General features: G+C 41.9%; 1 protein-coding gene across 4 annotated transcripts in view; it reads left to right on the plus strand.

The window, feature by feature from the left end:
- FLNB (filamin B) overlaps positions 1–20487 on the plus strand; it is a 476237-nt gene that overhangs the window by 383687 nt on the left and 72063 nt on the right. For all 4 annotated transcript variants that reach the window (XM_086939044.1, XM_086939045.1, XM_086939046.1 and 1 more), the window contains 6 exons: positions 149–277; positions 4664–4837; positions 7170–7328; positions 14540–14743; positions 16167–16319; positions 19442–19564. In XM_086939044.1, coding sequence (XP_086795170.1) covers positions 149–277; positions 4664–4837; positions 7170–7328; positions 14540–14743; positions 16167–16319; positions 19442–19564 — 942 coding nt within the window. The remainder of the gene's footprint in view (positions 1–148; positions 278–4663; positions 4838–7169; positions 7329–14539; positions 14744–16166; positions 16320–19441; positions 19565–20487) is intronic.

Below are 20487 nucleotides of genomic sequence, written 5' to 3' on the forward strand. Positions count from 1 at the left end.
TTGAGTCCAGGGCTCTTCTTCATCCCTGGGATTTGTTCAAAAGCAGGGGGTGCTCTGTTTCATTGTTCAACTGTTGTGATTTTAGCTTGCACTTCTGTACCGTGGTGGAATCACCTTAACTGTCACTGTTGTTTATTTTTTTTTGCAGAAAGTCCCCTACAGTTCTTTGTCAATTATCCAAACACTGGAAATGTCTCCGCTTATGGGCCTGGACTTATATATGGCGTAGCCAATAAGCCCGCAACGTTTACAATCATCACAGAAGATGCCGGAGAAGGTACGTTTTGACCAACATCCCGATTATGTGGAGTAGGGATTGATATGTTTTTTAAAAAGTTTGATTTCTGGGTCGACTAAGAAACATAAAGCGCATGGACATCAACTGATGCAAGGTCCATTCAGGCTGGTCCTTCACCTGTCTGCTACGGTTTTATCCTGAGTGGTACCGCCTTCTTCAGCTTATTACAACAGTTCCCGACTACTGTCTGCCTCTTCTTCTCTTACTACATCTCTGGAAGTCAGAAATAGGGATTGGGCGGAGCACACTGCTTTTGCACTCGATCTGGAGCTTGAAGCCTGTGCCTGCTGATTTCTCACGTTCAGTTGTATCAAACCCCTCCACTTTGCGAATGACACAGGGGTACTATAAAGTTTACCATGAACTTTAAAGTGTGCAGACATGCCTTTGTATTGTGTGTGTGAGCCTATCCGTATACGAAAGGCCAGTGTGTCCAATGTATTTCCAAGAGGGTCAGATTTTTATGATCACCATTGCCCACTTAAATTAGTTCTTTATAGGTTCACTGTGTGTAAAATTATATTATATATGGATAAACCAAAAGTCTGACATGGGTTCAGCCCTTCTGGACCTGCTTTGGACACCTCTGTTTTAGAGGTATGAGGGAGAGGGTCTAAGCAAAAGAAAGGCATGGAGATTCATTAAAAAATGTGTAATGTGTGCTATGCTATGGAGCATCACGTGGAATGTGAGTTGGTTGTCATGTCTGCCAAAGAACGCAGTAATCTTAAAAAGTGATTAGGAAGTAACGGGTAAACAAAAAGTTTGGGTAAGGAGAATGGGTGTGAGTTGTAAGGATGCAGTAAAGATAAGGTTACTCGGGGAAGTAATACCCAGACAGTATTTTGAAACCAAATCTTATAGGAGTCAGGTATGTCCGTGCAAGAATGCAAAATATTGAGAATGAAAAAAATGGCACTCTTGTTGCACCCCCCCCCCCCCCCCCCAAAGCCTCCCCCCCCCTGAGTTAATGTTACTGGGGCTCTGGTTAACTCCATGTGAGTCGAATTTACAGGCGCTACTGGTTGGACCCTGAGATTTCCCTGAGTAATGCGAGATTACCAGGGGAATCAGTCATTCAGAGTTGGATTCCACCAAAACTTCCTAATTTTCGCTCGCAGTTTCCCCTGGAGAGTTTGGTTTCCTCTAAAATATGAAATCTCCGGGGGAAACATGAGGGGTCCTCTATAACTTCGCACCCTTAATATTATCCAAAATGGTTGGCGTTGGTAACATGGTTACTGGCCCCATCCAGAATTTATCGTCACTCCTACTGGAGGGCTAAGAATTGAATGGGTAGGAGAAAGCACCTGAGATTGCCTAAGTACTGTTTTTTACAATAAGCGTGGCAGATCAGTGTATTTCTAATATCATCTGAGAGGAGACAAGTCTTCAGTCAGAAAAGGTCACTAAGTGACCAGATAAAAATGGTTTCCTGTTATCAGGAACAGACGCCACCAGAATTGGATCCACTGAGAAACAAAGCCATGTGTAGTCAAATACAGAAGCGTATGGGTGACAAATACAGAGGACTGTGAATATGTCTATTTTAATATTGTCTTCTGGGCTTCTACTTTGTTGGTGAAGTTCTTTTAATTGATTGAGCAGGCTTACTCTACGCTGACTCGTGCTTCTTTCATTCTCTTTTTATTGGTCACTGTGAGGGTTGAATTGTTAGGGATTCTGAAACCTCAAACCAATTGCCCTATTAATGTATTTGTATTTGTGTAATGAGGTAACCTAACAACTTCACAAGAAGCTGGGTATGCTACTACACAAAACGGATGCCTGAGAACTAGGCAATAGGTTGCCACATAAAATAAAAGGGTGGAGAACAAGCATATGCACACATTAACAGCTTTAAAGATGAGGCTGGGATTAAAGGCGAGCGTGTGGTCAGGTTGGTGAAATGTGTCAAGGGATTGTGGGGATGTTTGAGGGTGTCTGAGGAGAGTTCAGGTCTTACAGGAGGACTTCGAGGGGTGTGATGATAGCCTTCCTGGTCGAGTGGGGTTCACAGGGATGCTCTCAGGTCTAGTGCACCATGACCCGGGCAGAGGGACATACAGTTGCAAGGCTGTGAGCCACTGTCCAGCACATGGAAGATTAAGGATGAGGAGGCAGTGCTGATGCTAACGTTGCTTTCCAGGTAAGGAGGTCACTAAACACCAGAGTGAAAAACCTATGCATGGCCTTGTAATGAGCATAGAACAGCTTTTAGTGTTGTGTGGGAGGCATGAGGTAGGTGATCAGTGTGTGTGTTGCACAGTTGATGACTTTCTGTAGGATGCTAAAAGCATACTGGGGAAACAGTTGAAGGTGTTCTGCCATTAGATGACCATGTTGGGGAATAGAATGTTGGTGGATTCTACGTCTCTTGGATGTAAAAAGTGGTCAATATTTACTAAAGAGAGGTTCATAAAAGTCATATTCATATCGGTGTTCAGAGTAGGCCCAGAATTCTTGGTTGAGGGTGAAAGGATAAGGATTTCTGGGGACTGCAATGTGGCGATGCAGCAAAAAGGTTGCAGGGGACGAGGGGAATGGATGACCTTTGTTTTGGTAGAGATCCCTATTTAAGAGTGAAGAGCCTTTAAGTGACGGGTGACAGTGACGCAGATGATGAATTTTGACAGGATATTAGAGATTTGTAGATGGTAGTTTGTTCAAGGAGTGACCTCACTGCCTGGGAAACACCACAAAACATCAGTCAGACACTGACGTTATAGTTGTACCTCTGAGGGAAACACGTTGTGAAAGCAGAAGCTAGCTTATGAACACGCAATCAATGCCCACAGCAGAATAGATTGATGGGAAAATGCCCAAAGGCCATGATAGAAATGTGCCTTATTCGCAGCCAGTTACATATGAAGTAATATATAGGTGAAGACATTTACCACGGCCTAAGTGTGACACTGTCTGTTACGCTAATATGATCTTTCTGTGTTTCTCAATGCTAGGGTTCACCTGGGCCAGGTAGACGGTGAAATATTTCATACTATAGATCGTGACAGCCATTGGAGGGGACGAAGGCGGCCCCTCCAATGGCTCATGATCATGATCATTCTATTGACAAGGGAGTGGAACAAATAGTATAAAAGGCAGGTTCCTAGTGGACATCTTTGACAGAGACTTTGCAATGTCGGTGGTACTTGACACTTTCTTGCTGCAAGGGCCTAGCTCTGTATATTTAGGGCTGTTTTATCCAGTACCTGAGACTGTTGTACAGGTGGGCCCTCAGCACAAGAAAGAAGGCACTTGACAAAGGACAGGGCACTTATAAGTAAGCGATGAGGGCCTTATATGGAAATGCGCTTGATATTCCGCCCCCTTGCCTGAGTGTAAGCTCTAAGGGTCTGGGCATGTACCAAGGATAACCTAGTGCAACCATGTGCCTAGAAATTGGGTTTTCCCTTTCCCATGTCACTAACATATCCGGTGGACCACATCTCCTTTCAGTTGTTTATTTGAACAAACCAACCGGATATAGCAGCCATGGGGCAGAAGTGCTGGGGTTGCAGATGGTTTTGGGGTCTCAGGCACAAAAGCACGTCCTTGTATGCATATTCTGCTGCATGCCACATCAGTATACATCATCACTTATTTATTTGTGTGTTTATTATAGTGTTTCGTGAAACAGCGCAGACTCTCTCCGTGAATTATTGGTTGACGAGGAGGATGTTTTAGCATCTGCACATAACCTGAACAATGTTAAACATCTGTGCGTTCAGTTGATATGGTTTTTATTGCAATTGTGCACACAATAAATCTAAAAATCAGATTCCAAAAACAAAGAAATCAGTCAGCCGTTTGGGGGAGTGATTGCTCGAGACACTAATCTAATAATCCTGGAAAAAGTTTGAATGAAGTGGAGACTGCTACACAAGTAATCAAACCAAAGACGTGATCTAATGCAAACAATATGCCATTTTTCACATTATTGCAACAGTCGCACGTTAGGGAGTGTACATTATGTACTGTCTTTGGCAGTATATCACTGCGGCCTACTTTCGTTATGATGTACAGCCTGCTCAATGGGAAATTTATAGGTGGACTGTTTTTTTTTGTTCTCCTGGGTATATACGTTTGCTAAAATTAAATAACTACATCAAAACAGAGCACTTGTGGCACGCACAGCTGCTTCATTAATCTCAAATGACGTGTATTCCTAAAATCTCCATGCTCTGGGAAAGTCTCTGGGTTAGATTAGCGAATGCAAATTAGATAATTTGTTTCAAATTAGTGATTCTAAACATCTGTGTGAACCTGACATGATATAACTAAACATGGCAGTAATTCAAAAAATATCCTCTGAAAGGATCAACAATGTAATGGGAACTGACATGTTTCGCTTTCTTTTCACAGGTGGGCTGGATCTGGCCATCGAAGGACCCTCTAAAGCAGAGATCAGCTGCATTGACAATAAGGATGGCACGTGCAGTGTGACCTACTTGCCGACGCTACCCGGGGATTACAACATCATCGTAAAATACAATGAGACCCATATCCCGGGTAGTCCATTTGTTGCCAAAATCACAGGTAACCACGCTTGCGGAACAGAACGACAAGCACCAGGCCCGAAGCCTCTTCATACAGTTCTTTTAATATAAGTGAGTAGTGTAGAGAAGAAATGGCATCTAGGGCCATATGTAGGTAAAACGGGTTTTGCGATTCTCAAATTGCGATTTTTAGGGAATCGCAAAACGCAATGTAGGTAGGATTAGCAAAATATTTTGTGAATCCCACATATTCCTTACTTGCAAATCGCAAATTGAGATTAGCAAATAAGGAACACCTGCTCATTCATTCCTATGGGCTAGAAGGCCCATACGAATGAATGGGAAGGCATTCTCATTTTGCGATTCCCAATTAGAGAATCGCAAATTAAGAATGCAATTTCAAGGTTGCATGGGTGTCAATAGTAGGGGTGGGCGGAATTTGCGTAGTCGTGCTACGCAAAGCTCTGCGAAGTGGTAAAAAATCTCTGCGAGAACGCAAAAGATCCGCGAACACGTGGAATTGCTGGTTCTGCATGTTTGCCATGCTTTTTCCTGTTCGCGAATGCTGTTTGCATGCTTGGGGAGAAATATCTTGCGAATACGCATTTTGAAAGCGCGAACATGCAAAAAATTTCGCGAAAGAAATTCCGCGGATCATGGAATTTTGGGTAATTTCGTGTTCTCTGCAGAAGGCAAAATTACCCAAATTCCGCAAGCGGAACGGAATTTACCACCCAGGCTTAGTCAATAGGACACCCTGTTGTACCCCTGAAATAAGCATGTGTGCACATGTGGCGCACTTACATGTGCTAAGGGCATGTATGTGTGCCACATGGTACTTTGAAAAATGCAAAAAAGTGCATTTTTCAAAGAAATCGCAAATTACCACCAACCTGAAGTTGGTGGTAATTTGCGATTCCTTAAGCCAAAATCGCACAACTTGGGTGCTTCCTACATTGCATTTAAGGAATCGCAATTTGGGATTCCCTAAATGCATTTGCAAAATAGGGAATCATAAATTTAGCGATTCCTTATTTTGCGAGTGGGTTTTTGTCTGCTACATAGCACAACGCCCAAATTGGGATTGCAAACGCTGAAATTCTTTGAATTTCAGCATTTGCGTTCGCATTTTGGCTTTCTACATATGGCCCCTAGTGTTTAATTTGAGCCCGTGGTTTCCATTGCTCGGGACCAGCACTTAATTTTCAACACCGGCACCTATGCAGTCTGCCACATGGTGGCGTTCTTTATTTTATTCAGAGGTGAGCAAAACAACTGTTGTTTTGACATTCAATTACATTAAAAAGGATTAATACCCACAGTCCAAGCCATTCTAATAGCTTTAGGGACCTGGAATAGTCTGAATTGTCACATTTGTTGGAGTGTGATAGTAAGAAGTTGTGTTTGCATTGCCATTGGCAGCCCTCGTGGGAGCAAAGGGTGGCGCATGCTGAAGTGGCCTCCTATTGAGTGCCCTGGCACTTTTTGTTTTACAAGTTAAGCACTGCATTGGTCAAATTGATCCAGAATTATTTTTTTTAAATTTACATAACAACGGTAGTGCATCACAGACCCTGACTCACAGAATAAAGATTTGACTGACTTTCGAACATAACTCACACATACCACCACAACATATTGTAAGTCATATTTTATCATTCCAAAATATTATCAAGGTGTTTCACACCCAGTTTGTACATGTAAACACAGTGCCAACATAAGGAGGAGTGAATGTAGACAATGGCACTGAAAGACTCTCAAACACCCAAATGTTTAAAGTGGGCAAAAAAAGAAGGGTTTATTTCTGTCTGGGAAACTATTTTGCTAGCAGAGAAAAAAGAAAAAGGTAAATGTGCTACTGCATACTTCCAATAAGCTAATTTAGACATTCTCCAGAAGTACCTGCAGGAAAGCAGGATTACTTAAGGGAATCTCCAATTTGTGTGGATTTCCTCGTGTGCTCCTGGTGATTTTTGGGACTTCCAAGGAAGAAAGAAATGTATTTAAATCAGGAGAAAATCTAAAATAAGTAGATTTCAGATATTTTAAAAAGGTGGTATGAACCCCTAAAATGTGTGAGTCTTAAATTGAAATTCGTTTTAAAATAAGCTCCCCCACGGGTTATTTCTTCAAGAAGCTCTCATGCTGCCCACCAGAGACTCACACAATTCTTAGGGGAAGCAGGGATATTTGGCTTCTTGTACATTGATGACTGTTGATATTCAGATTTATGGTGTATGGTCCTAATAGGTTCATTTTGCCTGATAGTACAAGGGTAGCTGTGGATTTTATTGTAACTTGTTTTTAATTTGTTTGTATTTCATGAATGTAGATCTGACATGAATGTACCCTTCCTAATTCTGTGTTTGCAGACGACAGCAGGCGGCGCTCCCAAGTTAAGCTTGGCTCCGCTGCTGATTTCATGCTAGACATCAACGAGACTGATCTCAGCCTACTGACCGCCAGCATCAGAGCCCCATCTGGCCATGATGAGCCCTGCCTTCTGAAGAGGCTTCCGAACAACCATATTGGTGAGTAGAGTAAATCATACAATATAGGGTGAGCCCATGTTAGATATTCCCTGTAGATATGTAGGTACCAGGGGTTTCTGCTTGTCAAAGACCAGAGAATATACCCTGAAATGCACACTTAAACCTACAGAGCAACCTATCGGCAGCAATGTCACCATTCTTGTAACAGGCTACGTGCCCGACTTCAGTACACCATGGACAATTGGTTTGTGCACTGCTCTGCTTGTGGGGTGTCACCTGTCAGAGGCTTAACAGTGATGTACATCTTCATTGAACTTTGTCACCATGAGAAACGACTATGGCCCACATGCATCATTGTTACATTTTGCAATTTCTTAATTGCGAAAATTAAGGAATCTCAATTAAGAAATCTCAAAATGCTATGCATTAAAAAATCGCAATATTTTTTGCGATTCGGTATTTTTCCTTAATTGCGATTCACAATTTGCGCATCGCAATTAAGGAAAACCCTTCCCATTGATTCCTATGGGCCAAAAGGCCCATAGGAATGAATGGGAAGGCATTCACATTTTGCGAATTTCAAATTGCGATTCGCAAAATGTGAATGCAATTTCAAGGGTGCGGGGGGGGGGTCCAAAGAACCCCTCCCTGCACCCCTGAAATTTAACTTTGAATGCAATTTACACACACACATGCCCGAAGGGCATGTGTGTCTGTGTAAATTAAAAGTTTCAAAAATGCAATTTGTGCATATTTGAAAGTTTTCGGTAAATTAGCATGAAGTTCAACTTCATGCTAATTTACCCCTTCCAAAGTGCGAATTCGCAATTTAAAAATAATCATGCATTGCATTTAAGAAGTCTGAAATTGCGATTTCTTAAATGCAATCGCAATTTTAGAAATCGCAACATGGTTGCGATTCCTAAAATTGCGAAATGCATGATCCATTCCGAATTAGTCAATTGCATTCGCAAACGGCCGAAAAATGTGATTCGCAGCGTTTGCGAATGCAATTGACTTTGATGCATGTGGGCCTATGTTCCTAATAAGGAGTAAGGCCCACATGCATCATTGTAACGTTTTGCGATTACTTAATTGCGAAAATTAAGGAATCGCAATTAAGAAATCGCAAAATGCTATGCATTAAAAAATCGCAATATTTTTTGCGATTCATTATTTTTCCTTAATTGCGATTCACAATTTGCCAATCGCAATTAAGAAAACCTTCCCATTGATTTCTATGGGCCAAAAGGCCCATAGGAATGAATGGGAAGGCATTCACATTTTGCGAATTTCAAATTGCGATTCGCAAAATGTGAATGCAATTTCAAGGGTGCAGGGGGGGTCCAAAGAACCCCTCCCTGCACCCCTGAAATTTTACTTTACGTGCAATTTACACCACACATGAACCAAGGACATGTGTGTGTGTGTAAATTAAAACTTTCAAATATGCAACTAGTGCATGTTTGAAAGTTTTCGGTAAATTAGCATGAAGTTCAACTTCATGCTAATTTACCCCTTCCAAAGTGCGAATTCGCAATTTAAAAATAATCATGCATTGCATTTAAGAAATCTGAAATTGCGATTTCTTAAATGCAATCGCAATTTTAGAAATCGCAACATGGTTGCAATTCCTAAAATTGCGAAATGCATGATGCATTCCAAATTAGTCAATTGCATTCGCAAACGGCCAAAAATTGCGATTCGCACCGTTTGCGAATGCAATTGACTTTGATGCATGTGGGCATTAATGTCAAACTGGCCTAATACCACCATCCCCACCAGACTGCAGTATCATTATCTATATCTCGAAACTTTGAGATTTCATATATTTTCCTGGTGCTGACATCTGGAAGTTTTTATGCAATCGTGATACTTGGGATTAATTAGCCCCTGCCAGGGACTAGGGAGGCCCACCTACTGGAGAGTTCCATGACTATGCAGGGAAACAAATGGGAAGGCTGAGTTCATTTCAAAGACCATGGAACTCCAAGGTGACATGCAATTGCCTTAAATTTGACCACAGAGGCTATTTTATTCCCTATAATACATGATGACACATCACTCTTCCCTCAAGTCACTAAAGTCCTTGGTGTCTTGCTGTTTCATATGAAAGACATAGTATAACTGCAGAAATGAAGCTTACAAGTGGAGACTGGTGTGAAATTAAACACATCAAAAAGCAGTTAGTAATGTGTTACAGATCCTAGGGGTGCATGCTGAAAAGGCTTATTATCTTGTTTTTCGTTTTGCAGTGTTTATTCTCTAATCTTGCAATGTCGGAGCTTCTCATTCGGCGTGTACCTCCATATAATGCTAGTTTGTTAGCTAGATAGACAAGGGTCTTTTTGTAGAGGGGCTTGTAAGTGATGCAGCGGATGTTGATGATGATCCAGGTTAGCCAGTGCTGATTCTGTGCGTGAGGGTCAAGTGGTCTGATTTCTTCAGGTGTTCACTGGTCAATGCAGCTGCATGAAAGATGCCTTTCTGGGGAGCGAGGGTGGTCTATGGGATGCCATTGAGCAAGATGTTGTGTCCATTTAGATGAGAGAGGACTATGGCTTGAATTGACATTCTGAAGTTTTCTCCTGGGAGAAAATGTTTGACTTCTTTCAGGAACGAGTGTTGTACCAAGGCTGTTTTGGTCTTCTTGGCAATGCGTTCTTTGAGTGAGAGGTTCAAGTGGGAGGGGATGCGGGAACTGGGGAATCAGGTTTGAGTCCTGCCCTTGGCTCAACATCCTGGGATTCTGGGCAAATCACTATGGGCCATATGTATGAAACTTACATTTTGCGATTCTCAAATAGCGATTTTTAGAGAATCGCTATTTGAGAATCGCAAAATGCTATGTATGTAGGGTTTGCAAATAAATTTGTGAATCCTACATATTCCTTAATTGCGAATCGCAAATTGGAATTCGCAATTAAGTAATACCTCCACATTCATTCCTATGGGCCTAGAGGCCCTTTGGAATGAATGGGAAGACATTCTCAATTTGCAATTCTGAATTAGAGAATCGCAAACTGAGAATGCAATTTTAAGGGTGCCAGGGTGTCAAAAGGAAACCCTGTTGCACTCCTGAAATGTGCATATGTGCCCATGTGGCACACATACGTCCCCTAAGGGCATGTATGTGTGCCACATGGCACTTCGAAAAATGCAAAAAAGTGCATTTTTCAAAGAAATCGCAAATTACCACCAACTTGAAGTTGGTGGTAATTTGCGATTCCTTATGTCCAAATTGCACTTTTTCTGGGCCTCATACATTGCATTTAAGGAATCACAATTTGCGATTCCTTAAATGCAATCGCAAAATAGGGAAATCGCAAATTTGAGATTCCTTATTTTGCGAGGCTGTTTTGCTTACATACATACCACTTAGCTATTTTGCAATCACAAACGCCGAAATTCTGCGAATTTCGGCATTTGCGATTGCAAAATTGCCTTCATACATATGGCCCTATATCTCCCTTATGCCTTAAAAATGAACAACATCTGTAATGTAATCTGGTGTTCTTGTAAAGTGCTCTAATGCCATTGTGGAATGATTGTGGTACATAAAACTGCAAAACACTAAAAAGAAAAAATAAATTACACTCGAATGTGCGGGATTTGATTTGTGAAGCCTGTTTAAGGTAGAAGCTGTGACTGAAAATAGAATATTTGACGTTGCTGGAAAACAGGAGGTATTCAGTATTTTGTGGTTTAGCACCAGTTAGTTTGGTGACATCCATGTCTGGCTGCATTCTAGAAGACTTTGAGCTTCTATATGTAACTGGTTGAGGAGATTGTGAGATAGAGCTGAGTGTCATCAGCATGCTGGTGGATCTTGGTGTTGCGGTATTGTATTTTACTGCATTCTGTTTAAAGTTTCTTGAGTCTCCGTGGTGTCCTCCAGTCCTTTTCGGACTGCAGCTGTGAAACAAGTCCTTAGCTAACATTTTAGTTGATATTTTTACAAGATTGCAGCTTTAGTCTTGTCTAGATTGAAATGTTGTTGTAGCCACCCATCATTTGTTTCATCCAATAGCACATAACAGACTTTTTTGAGTCTCATCTGTAGATGGTAGCCCAAGAGAAATGGGCTAACCTGGGCAGCGCATGGGTCAGCATAGTGCTGGTACTCTCAAAGATGCTATTTTCAAAGTTTAATAGACTATAATATGGACTGTCAGGAATATTTTTGGGGGGTCCTTGATACGTATCCAAAATGTAGTCCATTAACTCCTTTGCTGCGGTGGCTATTCCGCCGCAGCGCTAGTGGGGAGCGGCACTCCCGTACTTGTGACGGAACCGCTCCATCACGAGCCTCAGGCGCGCTGTGCTTGTGACGGAGCGGTTCCGTCACGGCCCCGCCCGCTCAATAGAACGCTCCGCGCAAGCGTGAAATCAGGGCCACGCAGGCGGGCCGTGAAGGTACCGCTCCGTCACCAGCACAGCGCGACTGAGGCTGGTGACGGAGTGGTTCCTTCACCAGCGCCGAAGGGGTTAAAGACATAGATCACTGTACAATGGGTCATACAAAGTCTACATCTCCTGTACGGCAGTAATCCGTAAACCCTGTCTGTATTATCCTTGAGTCTATAAAAAGCTAACCATTGAATAGCAGGTGGAAGGTAATGCAGCCATTCCCTGATAAAGAGGTAATCACAATCTTAGGACAGTCACACCTCTTATCGTAAAGTGGGAGTAACAAAGATGTGTAAGGTATGTGCTCTGAAATGATGCCTTTTGTCCATATGACAAATCAGGGTTGGCAAGTATTGAAGATGGAGGATGGTGTGACACTGTGGAGAAGCTTGGTTATAACTAATGTAGAGGGATGAAAAGGCTTGTGTAATGGTGCGAATATGAAAACGTCAGGTGGCTCAATGGTTGGAAGCGTGGATGAGTGAAGGTTAGAATATTAATGTACAAGGATGGCAGAGACTTTGGTAGAGTGATATGTGGAAAGAGTATGTGGGTGCCTAGTATGAATGAATGAATTCGAAGTTTGAGCAATAATAAGTCAAGATAAATGACAGGGACAAGTGTGCATGACAACAACAGTCAAGCCACTGGGGAGCTAGTAAGCCTGATACCTCGGTTACAGGCAGTGTTATGTTTAGTGAGTGGATATCCCATGAACAATGTCAATGTGGATGACAAATCATGAGCTTGAGACATGGAATAGCCTTTTTTTATTTTTAGATGTGGATTTCCAGAATTCCTGACTGCTCCACATAATTACAAATGCAAAAAGAACAATTGATGGACAGAATGCAGCACAATGTCAAACATTCACCCCAGTACAAAGATCTGGGACTAAATCCATCATTTTCTTTGCTCCCCGTCCCCGTCCAGGTCAGGGCCAGCCATATGCAAATCAGTCTAGACTCTGTTCCCAAGGGGGACAGCCCAGACCGAACTGCCAGGCCAGGTCCTCCCTGGACTGGAAACAAGCATCCTGGGACCGATTTCGGGGCATCACCCCTCATCAGCCAGGCAAGCTTGATTCCAGTGGCATGGAGAGCACGGGACCCACGTTTCCTGTCCAGGGGGAACCTGGCTTGGCAGTTCAGGCTATACTGTTCCCATGAGGCACAGGGTCAAGACTGATTTGCATATAGCTGGGTCTAAACAGGGGTGGCATGGTGAGCATAAGAACAATGGATTTAACCCAGATGTATTTACTGGGGCTAAATGTTTGATTTGCTCTGCATTCCGTCCATCATCTGTGTGTCTTGCTCCACATAATTAGTCAGGGGTATTCAGAAGAGTTCCTACAAGAAAACATCTTACAATGGAAGGACCCAGCTGGGATGTTTGTTGTACACCCAGTGTTTAAACAGATTGTTTTGTGCAAGGAAAGCAGTTTGTGTGGATGCTACTGGTGATGAACTGGAGTCGGTTTCTTGTTAGATCTTCAAATCTATGACTTCTTCTTGAACCTAGTAGAATATATTTTTTCTCTCAGAGCATACCATTCTAATTGCCTGCATTTGGCCAAATCGCCCACTGAAATACTAGTATATTCCTTTGCAGCTATATTCAATTTGCACAGGTATTTGTGCACAGGTCATGACTGACGCCGTGGAACAGCTTCTACCGAATAGAAAATGTCTGAATTTTTCCATTTTAAAATATAAATACAAAAAGGGACGCAGATTAGTTTCTGTTTCTGTTAATGTGTAAACATCGTTAAAAACGTAAAATGCTTCGAAGACCTTCAGAATAGATACTCCGTGCACCAATCCCAATCCTATAGGTATCTACAATTGTGACACGCCCTCCACACACACCTTACAGCAGGGACACGGCTTCCTGACCACAGACCACCTGAAGCTCAGATAATGTTTGGGGACCTGGGGAAGGGTGTCATCTCCCGCATTTATCGTACACTGATCAACAATACCTCTACTTCCCTAGACCGACTGCGGGCTCAGTGGGAGGACTGGGTTGGCCCCTTGGAGGAGGAGGATTGGTTTGATGCCCTTATGGCCCCAGAACAGTTACCACATCTGCTAGGCTGCGCCTGGTGCAGCTCTATTATTTACACGCTGTATACCTCACTCCGGTGCGCCTCTATCCGGCAGGGTTTAGTCCGACCTCAGCCTGTACCAGGTGTGGTCACGACCCGGCGGCCTTCCTTCAGATGGTATGGGCCTGCCCACGCCTGGCGTGGTTCTGGAGGGAAATCGAGGAAGAGCTCACCAAAATCTTGGGGTGGGAGGTCCCCCACGAACCAAAACACACGATCCTAGGTTATTACTGATGGGTTAGAGGGATCTCGGAATGAGAATATGTTTTTAACTACAGCTATGACAGTTGCCAAAAGAGGCATTGCAGCCTCCTGGAAACGCTCTGAGCCCCCCCGAGTGTCGGGCGATGGCGGACTGGGGTGGATTTGTGCACCACTCAGGAAAAAGTCATGTATGAAGCACGTGGGTGCCCCAAGAAATACCGCAGAGTCTGAGTGACATGGTTGGGGAGGTAGTGTAGTCATAGAAGGGATTGTCCATTTTCAAGTCATTGTGTTTTAATGATGGTGTCTGTAAACTGGGTTGCACAAATTCTTATATGTAGTTCTGGATTGCCAAGATGTGGTGCTGAATGGCTGGTGTATTTTTTCTGTAAACCAATAAAAATGTGTTTATCAAAAAAAAAAGGAAAACGCAGCACCTTAATTATTAGTATAAGGTAGTTGGTTTGCTATTGATCTCATAGTGTAAAGTGGATTCTTTTCTGAAATAGACTTCATTTATCTGCAGGAATTTCCTTCATTCCACGTGAAGTGGGCGAGCACTTGGTCAGCATCATGAAGAACGGGAAGCATGTCCCCAACAGTCCGGTGACCATCATGGTTGTCCAGTCGGAGATCGGGGATGCCAGCAGAGTGAAGGTTTCTGGCCCTGGCCTGACTGCAGGGCACACATTTGAACTGTCCGATTTCATTGTGGATACAAGGGATGCCGGTGAGTGTTGCATGGAAGGTTTGTTAGAGCTGGTAAAGTTGACTTGCAAGTCGTTCACTACTAAAACCTGTTCCTTTTAGTTGAATTACTGCCAATTATTTTGGTGACTGATGTAAGGTGGTGATCTGGTTTCCAAAACTGGTTTAATCAATTGCTTAGCAGTGACAGAGACCAGGAATGAGCAACTATTAGCTGCAGATGTTCAGTTGCATTTAATCCTAATTGCAAAGGTAAATACAAATATAAGAACATATATTCCTGTGCTCTATCCACATTTCTTTTTGTTAAACATTTTGCACCCTGAAATTAAATATCATCCCAAAAATTGTCTGAATTTTCATTGGATCCTAATTATCCCTTCCTGGAGATTGATTTGCAATGTGATGTCCTAAGTGAGAAGGGTATTCCCAGATGTGAGTACTGCGCATATTGTGCCACAGGGCCCACACTGCACCTCACTGATGAGGCCCGACTAGACTGAAACAGCTCTATGGTTGCTTGTGTTCCTGCTCTGAAGACGTGAGAGTTCGTTTTGGCTGAATTGTACGCGTTAGAGCAGGACTAAACTGATTTGCCCCTTCTGGCTCCAAATCTTTTGTAGCGCAGTGAGCAAATAATGATAAGCTGGTATGCGCCCTGGGAGACTGCAAGTGGTTCAGTCTTTTGCAAGCATTTTACCCATCAAATGTATTGTTTTAATATATGGATCACAGATTGTAATTTTTTGTGGATTATTAATACTCCCAAGGAATACAAATATATATGTGCAAATAGTGGTTTCTCCTACTTCCTATACTGACTTATCCATATGGTCTTTGTGATGGAAGTAGAAACTAAAAACATATTTTTCTCCAGGTGGAGAAATCTCTATTTTCAGACAACTCACCCAAAAATGCTCTGTAATCTTTCTCATCCCTTAAATATAGCTATCCCCACCTGTTTAAGTATTATATGTGTTTATCCAGAGTGGGTATGGTCAGTGTTAGTAAATAGAAATAAATTCTGACTCTGCGGTGTTCCAAGAACCTTGCATGCTCCTCATGTCTCTGCGCTGCAGTCCCCTGACATGCCCTTTTCTACATTCTGCCCCTAAACTTACAACTTCCACAATTCTGCCATACTTGGGGATTTTCCCCATTCATTAGTGGAATTTACAATAGGAAAAATCATAATCAATAAACCATGATTTAGTAATTGAGCATATGGGTTTTTGACTGCAAATTCAGCAATTTGCAACCCATAGTGGCACTCTGATGCACAATTTAATTTGTGGATCTATTTTCCAACATTTAAATTACTTTTAATTGTCATACTTCCTTTGATGGTGAGTGACGTCCTTCTTGGATTTAAATCTGAGTAAGGCTTGAGTGTATCATAGGAGGTCTAGATACTTTGTCTTTTCATGTATGCGTTTCCATTCCAGGTTATGGTGGGCTGTCTCTGGCAATTGAAGGGCCTAGTAAGGTCGACATCCAAACGGAGGATCTGGATGATGGCACCTGCAAGGTCTCCTACTGTCCAACCGAACCAGGTGTCTACATTGTGTCCATAAAATTTGCAGATGAGCATGTTCCAGGTAAGAAAGAAATCACTAGGTTAACATAACCTTTAGAGGAGGTTTACATAAAACAATGGACTGCATGATGGACACCAAGAAATGGTGCACCATCCAGCAACCCTGGGCACGGTGAATGAGCAGGAAATCCTATAATGTTTTGATTTCTCCTTTAGACTATCTCAGACTCCAGCAGCTGTGCCCCTTGCAAGCCATTCAGCGTTTATTCACTTGAGATAAGGGATAAACAACCACTTATACCCACACATCATACTACTATGTTTAAAAAAGTGAACTATGTTTGGAACAAATAAATTTGCTATTGTGTTTGGAAACTGGTAGCGGTTTCCAAACATTTTCACTTTGTGGAGTTGAACAGAGGTAACCTTGTTCTAAGAATTTCTGGAGCTTCCTAGTTTTGGAGGATAATTAATAATACTATGGGTGGTACTACTGCTACTAATGATGATAATGCCTGTACACTACTACTGTTATTACGTATTGTAGTGTACACCGTAGGAACACGATTCCCTCTACGGTGCTGTGAACTGTACCATCTTGCCCTTTGTGATAGTTTTACTGACCTCTCCTGCTGCTTTCCCTCAGTGGGCTCATCAAACGGTTGTCTAGTGAGGGTGCTTCCATGTTGGTTTCTCAAACCAGCAGTGCAGAGTGGACCTATAGTGCATTTTATTTCATAGTGGGGCGAGGTCACTGCCCACTCACCAAGAAGAAGACGTGAGATGAGTGGTGGCTGATCACCATGAAGTGGACCATACATTTTCACTTGTACTCAGAAGAGAGAGAAACATCAGCACTGATCATAGAAATTCTCCTCATCCAACAATGCATGGCCTTATTAATTTCTCCTGCATTTATGTAATGGGCTGTAGTTCATGTGGCATTTCTGTAGTGTTTCTACATATATGGTAAATGCTTATGTCTCCATATGCTGTCTGAATGGTTCTTTTTTCACAAGGTGGATGTTGCCTTTGTGAACGTGATGCCATTCATGCATCCTGCCCATTAATCTATCCTCTGAGGGCTTGTTTGGGGAAACCATATTTACATCTTGCTGGAATGTACGTCTGCCATTGAGCATAAAACGAACCAAAACTGACTATCTAGCCAAATCTACATCTAGATCCTTCAGAGAATAGAAAGATCTGAGGTTAGATTTGCCCAGCTAACCAGTTCTGGTTAGTTCACCCAGAATATAATCCTCCTGAAATTCATATTTATGAGCCCTTCTCTGACTTTCTCTTTTGTCCTGTGTGGGGACTGCTTGAGAACAGAAGAGTTCTTGCTCAGGAAATTAGGCTTGTTGCACCGGTAATATGTCTCTACTTGATCACTTGTTCACCTAGCGCCCTCTCCTCTAGTTTGAAAGGAATGCCACAGACTGGATAGCTGCATTAATTGATTCCCACCAGTGGTCTCCTGAACTGGGGGCCAGCTCCATGTAGATATCTATCTACAAGATCAAAGAAAGGTATAACTAGGACACACTTTGTTGCTATTCTGCCCAAATAATGGGACATGGTCTGGGTCATCAGAAGAGTGTTGCTGCTTTGCCCTGTTTAGAAGATTAAAGCTGGTGTCTCTAAGGAAATTAGAGGGGCAGCCTGAGCGTGCTAGCCAGAGCAATGCCTATCATTATGGATCTTAATGAATGGCTGCTTGGTTAATTAAAACCACCCTGAAGACAGAGGAGTCTGAAAACGGTTGGGTGTGACCCCCACACAGGTATGGTGTCCTGGAGGTGCTTAAACCATGATTGTACAGTCTTAGTGGTGAGCCTACACTGTGGCTTAGGTCAATCTAACTTCCAGTCCTAAACTAACTTGAGAATTTTTCCGTTCCATCCTAAATATTCAGAAATAGTTTGAACCATCTCTCTTTGACAAATGATATGGGGAATGTTATGGTTAGAAGTTATTTTGAGACTCCAACCTTAAATATCAGTGTTGCCAGTGACCTCCCCTCTGCTCTGTTCCTTCATTGTCCCTGCCACCAGAAATATTAACCTGTTGACAGCTATTTGAGAGTTACAGGCCTCTAAATGTTGGTATCTCTGGAAGATCTACATAGTATTCCCAACTCAAGTTAACCCCTTTTCGAACAACTAGTTCTGGAGAGCATTTGGAGCTACAACTAGGCCTCCACTTCAACTGTGACCAGTCATTCCCCGTCACTAACCACCTTATATATCCCCGGTGGCCCCATTAACTGAACACTTGAATTTTAGCCTAGGTGACAATAACTTATGCCAACCCAAAATTTTCTTTTTTGCAGAAGTTCCAGCTCACCCTTTGCCTGTGCTTACTGAGATCCTTGCCCCTTTAAGGAGTTCTAGGGTATTTATTGTGAGATTTAACAACTATGATCAATGCAGTGATATTGGTAGGGCTCAGTGACGTGTATGTTGTAAAATATACATTGCAATCTACAATATATATTAGTTAATGTTTTAGAAGTATTGGTGATCTAATCTTAGTGCTCACAATACAAGAAATAAATAACACTGATTTATGGTTTCATGTTTGGAGATATAAACAAATTATTAACTAGTGCAAATGCGGTGTAGTTTTCAAAAGTTAATTTCCTTATACATAAATGGTACTCATTACTCCAGGGAATCTGCATCAGTTGCAGCTTCCAGGATGACTCTCAGAATTATTTCTGAATTTCATGAAAGTCAGAAGTTTACTCTAGATCAAGGTGTAAGTCTTTTTGATTAAATTTTGTGAGTTGGCTGCTGTGAGCTACTGCATTTATTCTTCTGTTGCCCGTACATTTGTTCTGACATTCTACCACAGATGCAGGTCATATTGCCCAACTATGAAACCAAATAATTGTGTGCAATGTTGCGTGTAAAACTTTCATTTGAAAATGCTCACCTTGCTAGATATGGCCTCATTCCACTAAACACACACCTAAGTTTGTTTTCATCATTTCATAGGTTTTGCAAAATTTAGGATGGTTATGCAATGAATAAATGCACTGCTGTACAAACTTAAGTGGCTTTACTGAAAGTGAAAGCCATCCTATTTGCAAGATGTCAAATACATCATTTAAATGCAGGGAGTTAAGGTGGTTATTTTGTTTGTGCCTGACTTTGTGGTTCCTGTTTGTGTGTATAGGAAGTCCTTACACTGCAAAAGTCACTGGTGAGGGACGGGTGAAGGAAAGCATCACTCGCAAAAGACGTGCCCCTTCTGTGGCTACAGTGGGAGGCATTTGCGACCTTAATTTGAAGATTCCAGGTAATATTATTTTTTATGATAATAAAAGTAATGTTTAATGTATTATTGACTGTTTCCATATAATTGTGTCTATCAGCGTTCCAATACTAATTATTATATTATATTTTAATTTTCCGTATTTGGTACGTTTATAGGTGATCTGATTGAACTTTTTTAAAGTCTTATTTTTTTACATTAGAATGTTTGAATGATTTACTCAAAGTCAGAGTGGCTTTATAACAAGTTATATTACAGTATGTGTGAAGCCTTGGAGTCTTATCAATCTGGTGTGTAATTTAAGTTTAACATGGAACTTGCAATTGAATGTATGTATGTTTTATGGTATAGTGAAAAACTATCCAAAAGGCATGGAGTGGGTGAAATTATCTACAGTTTTGTTTGAAAGTGATTGATGGCAGACTGGCTATGCTTTGTTCTGTATGATTTTTTTTATAGTCTTTGATGTATTAAAACTTACATTTTTACACAGTCATATTAGTCATTTGAAATCTTGTCTGTGACTGTTCAAGTGCTATTTGTGTATTCTTACTGATCAAAAGGAGAGACTGGTCATTGACTCCAGCTCCCATAGCTGTATATTATACGACGTGTTAAGATCCCCAGCAACACACACTATTATCTGCAAACTCTTGTGATAATTTTAATTCCCCGTAGAAGGGAGTAAATAGCATTAACATAGTTCCCCTATTATTGGTCACTAAATCTGTAACTTTTAAAAGAGTTTGACAAATGTCCAAATGGATCTCGCGTCTTGGGTGCCCATGGCTAGACCTATGTTTACCCAGGGCAACTGTTATGTATCATCTAGATGAGAATGGGCAAGGACGTAGGGCCCTATTGTATGTAATGTTTTTTAAATGCTGTCCTGACTATTTTCCCCTGCACTTCTTTCAGGAAGTAAAACCTGTCTGAAGGTGTGCTGG

Source organism: Lissotriton vulgaris, chromosome 9 (assembly GCF_964263255.1).
Source record: "Lissotriton vulgaris chromosome 9, aLisVul1.2, whole genome shotgun sequence".
In the NCBI taxonomy this organism is placed as follows: Eukaryota; Metazoa; Chordata; class Amphibia; order Caudata; family Salamandridae; genus Lissotriton; species Lissotriton vulgaris.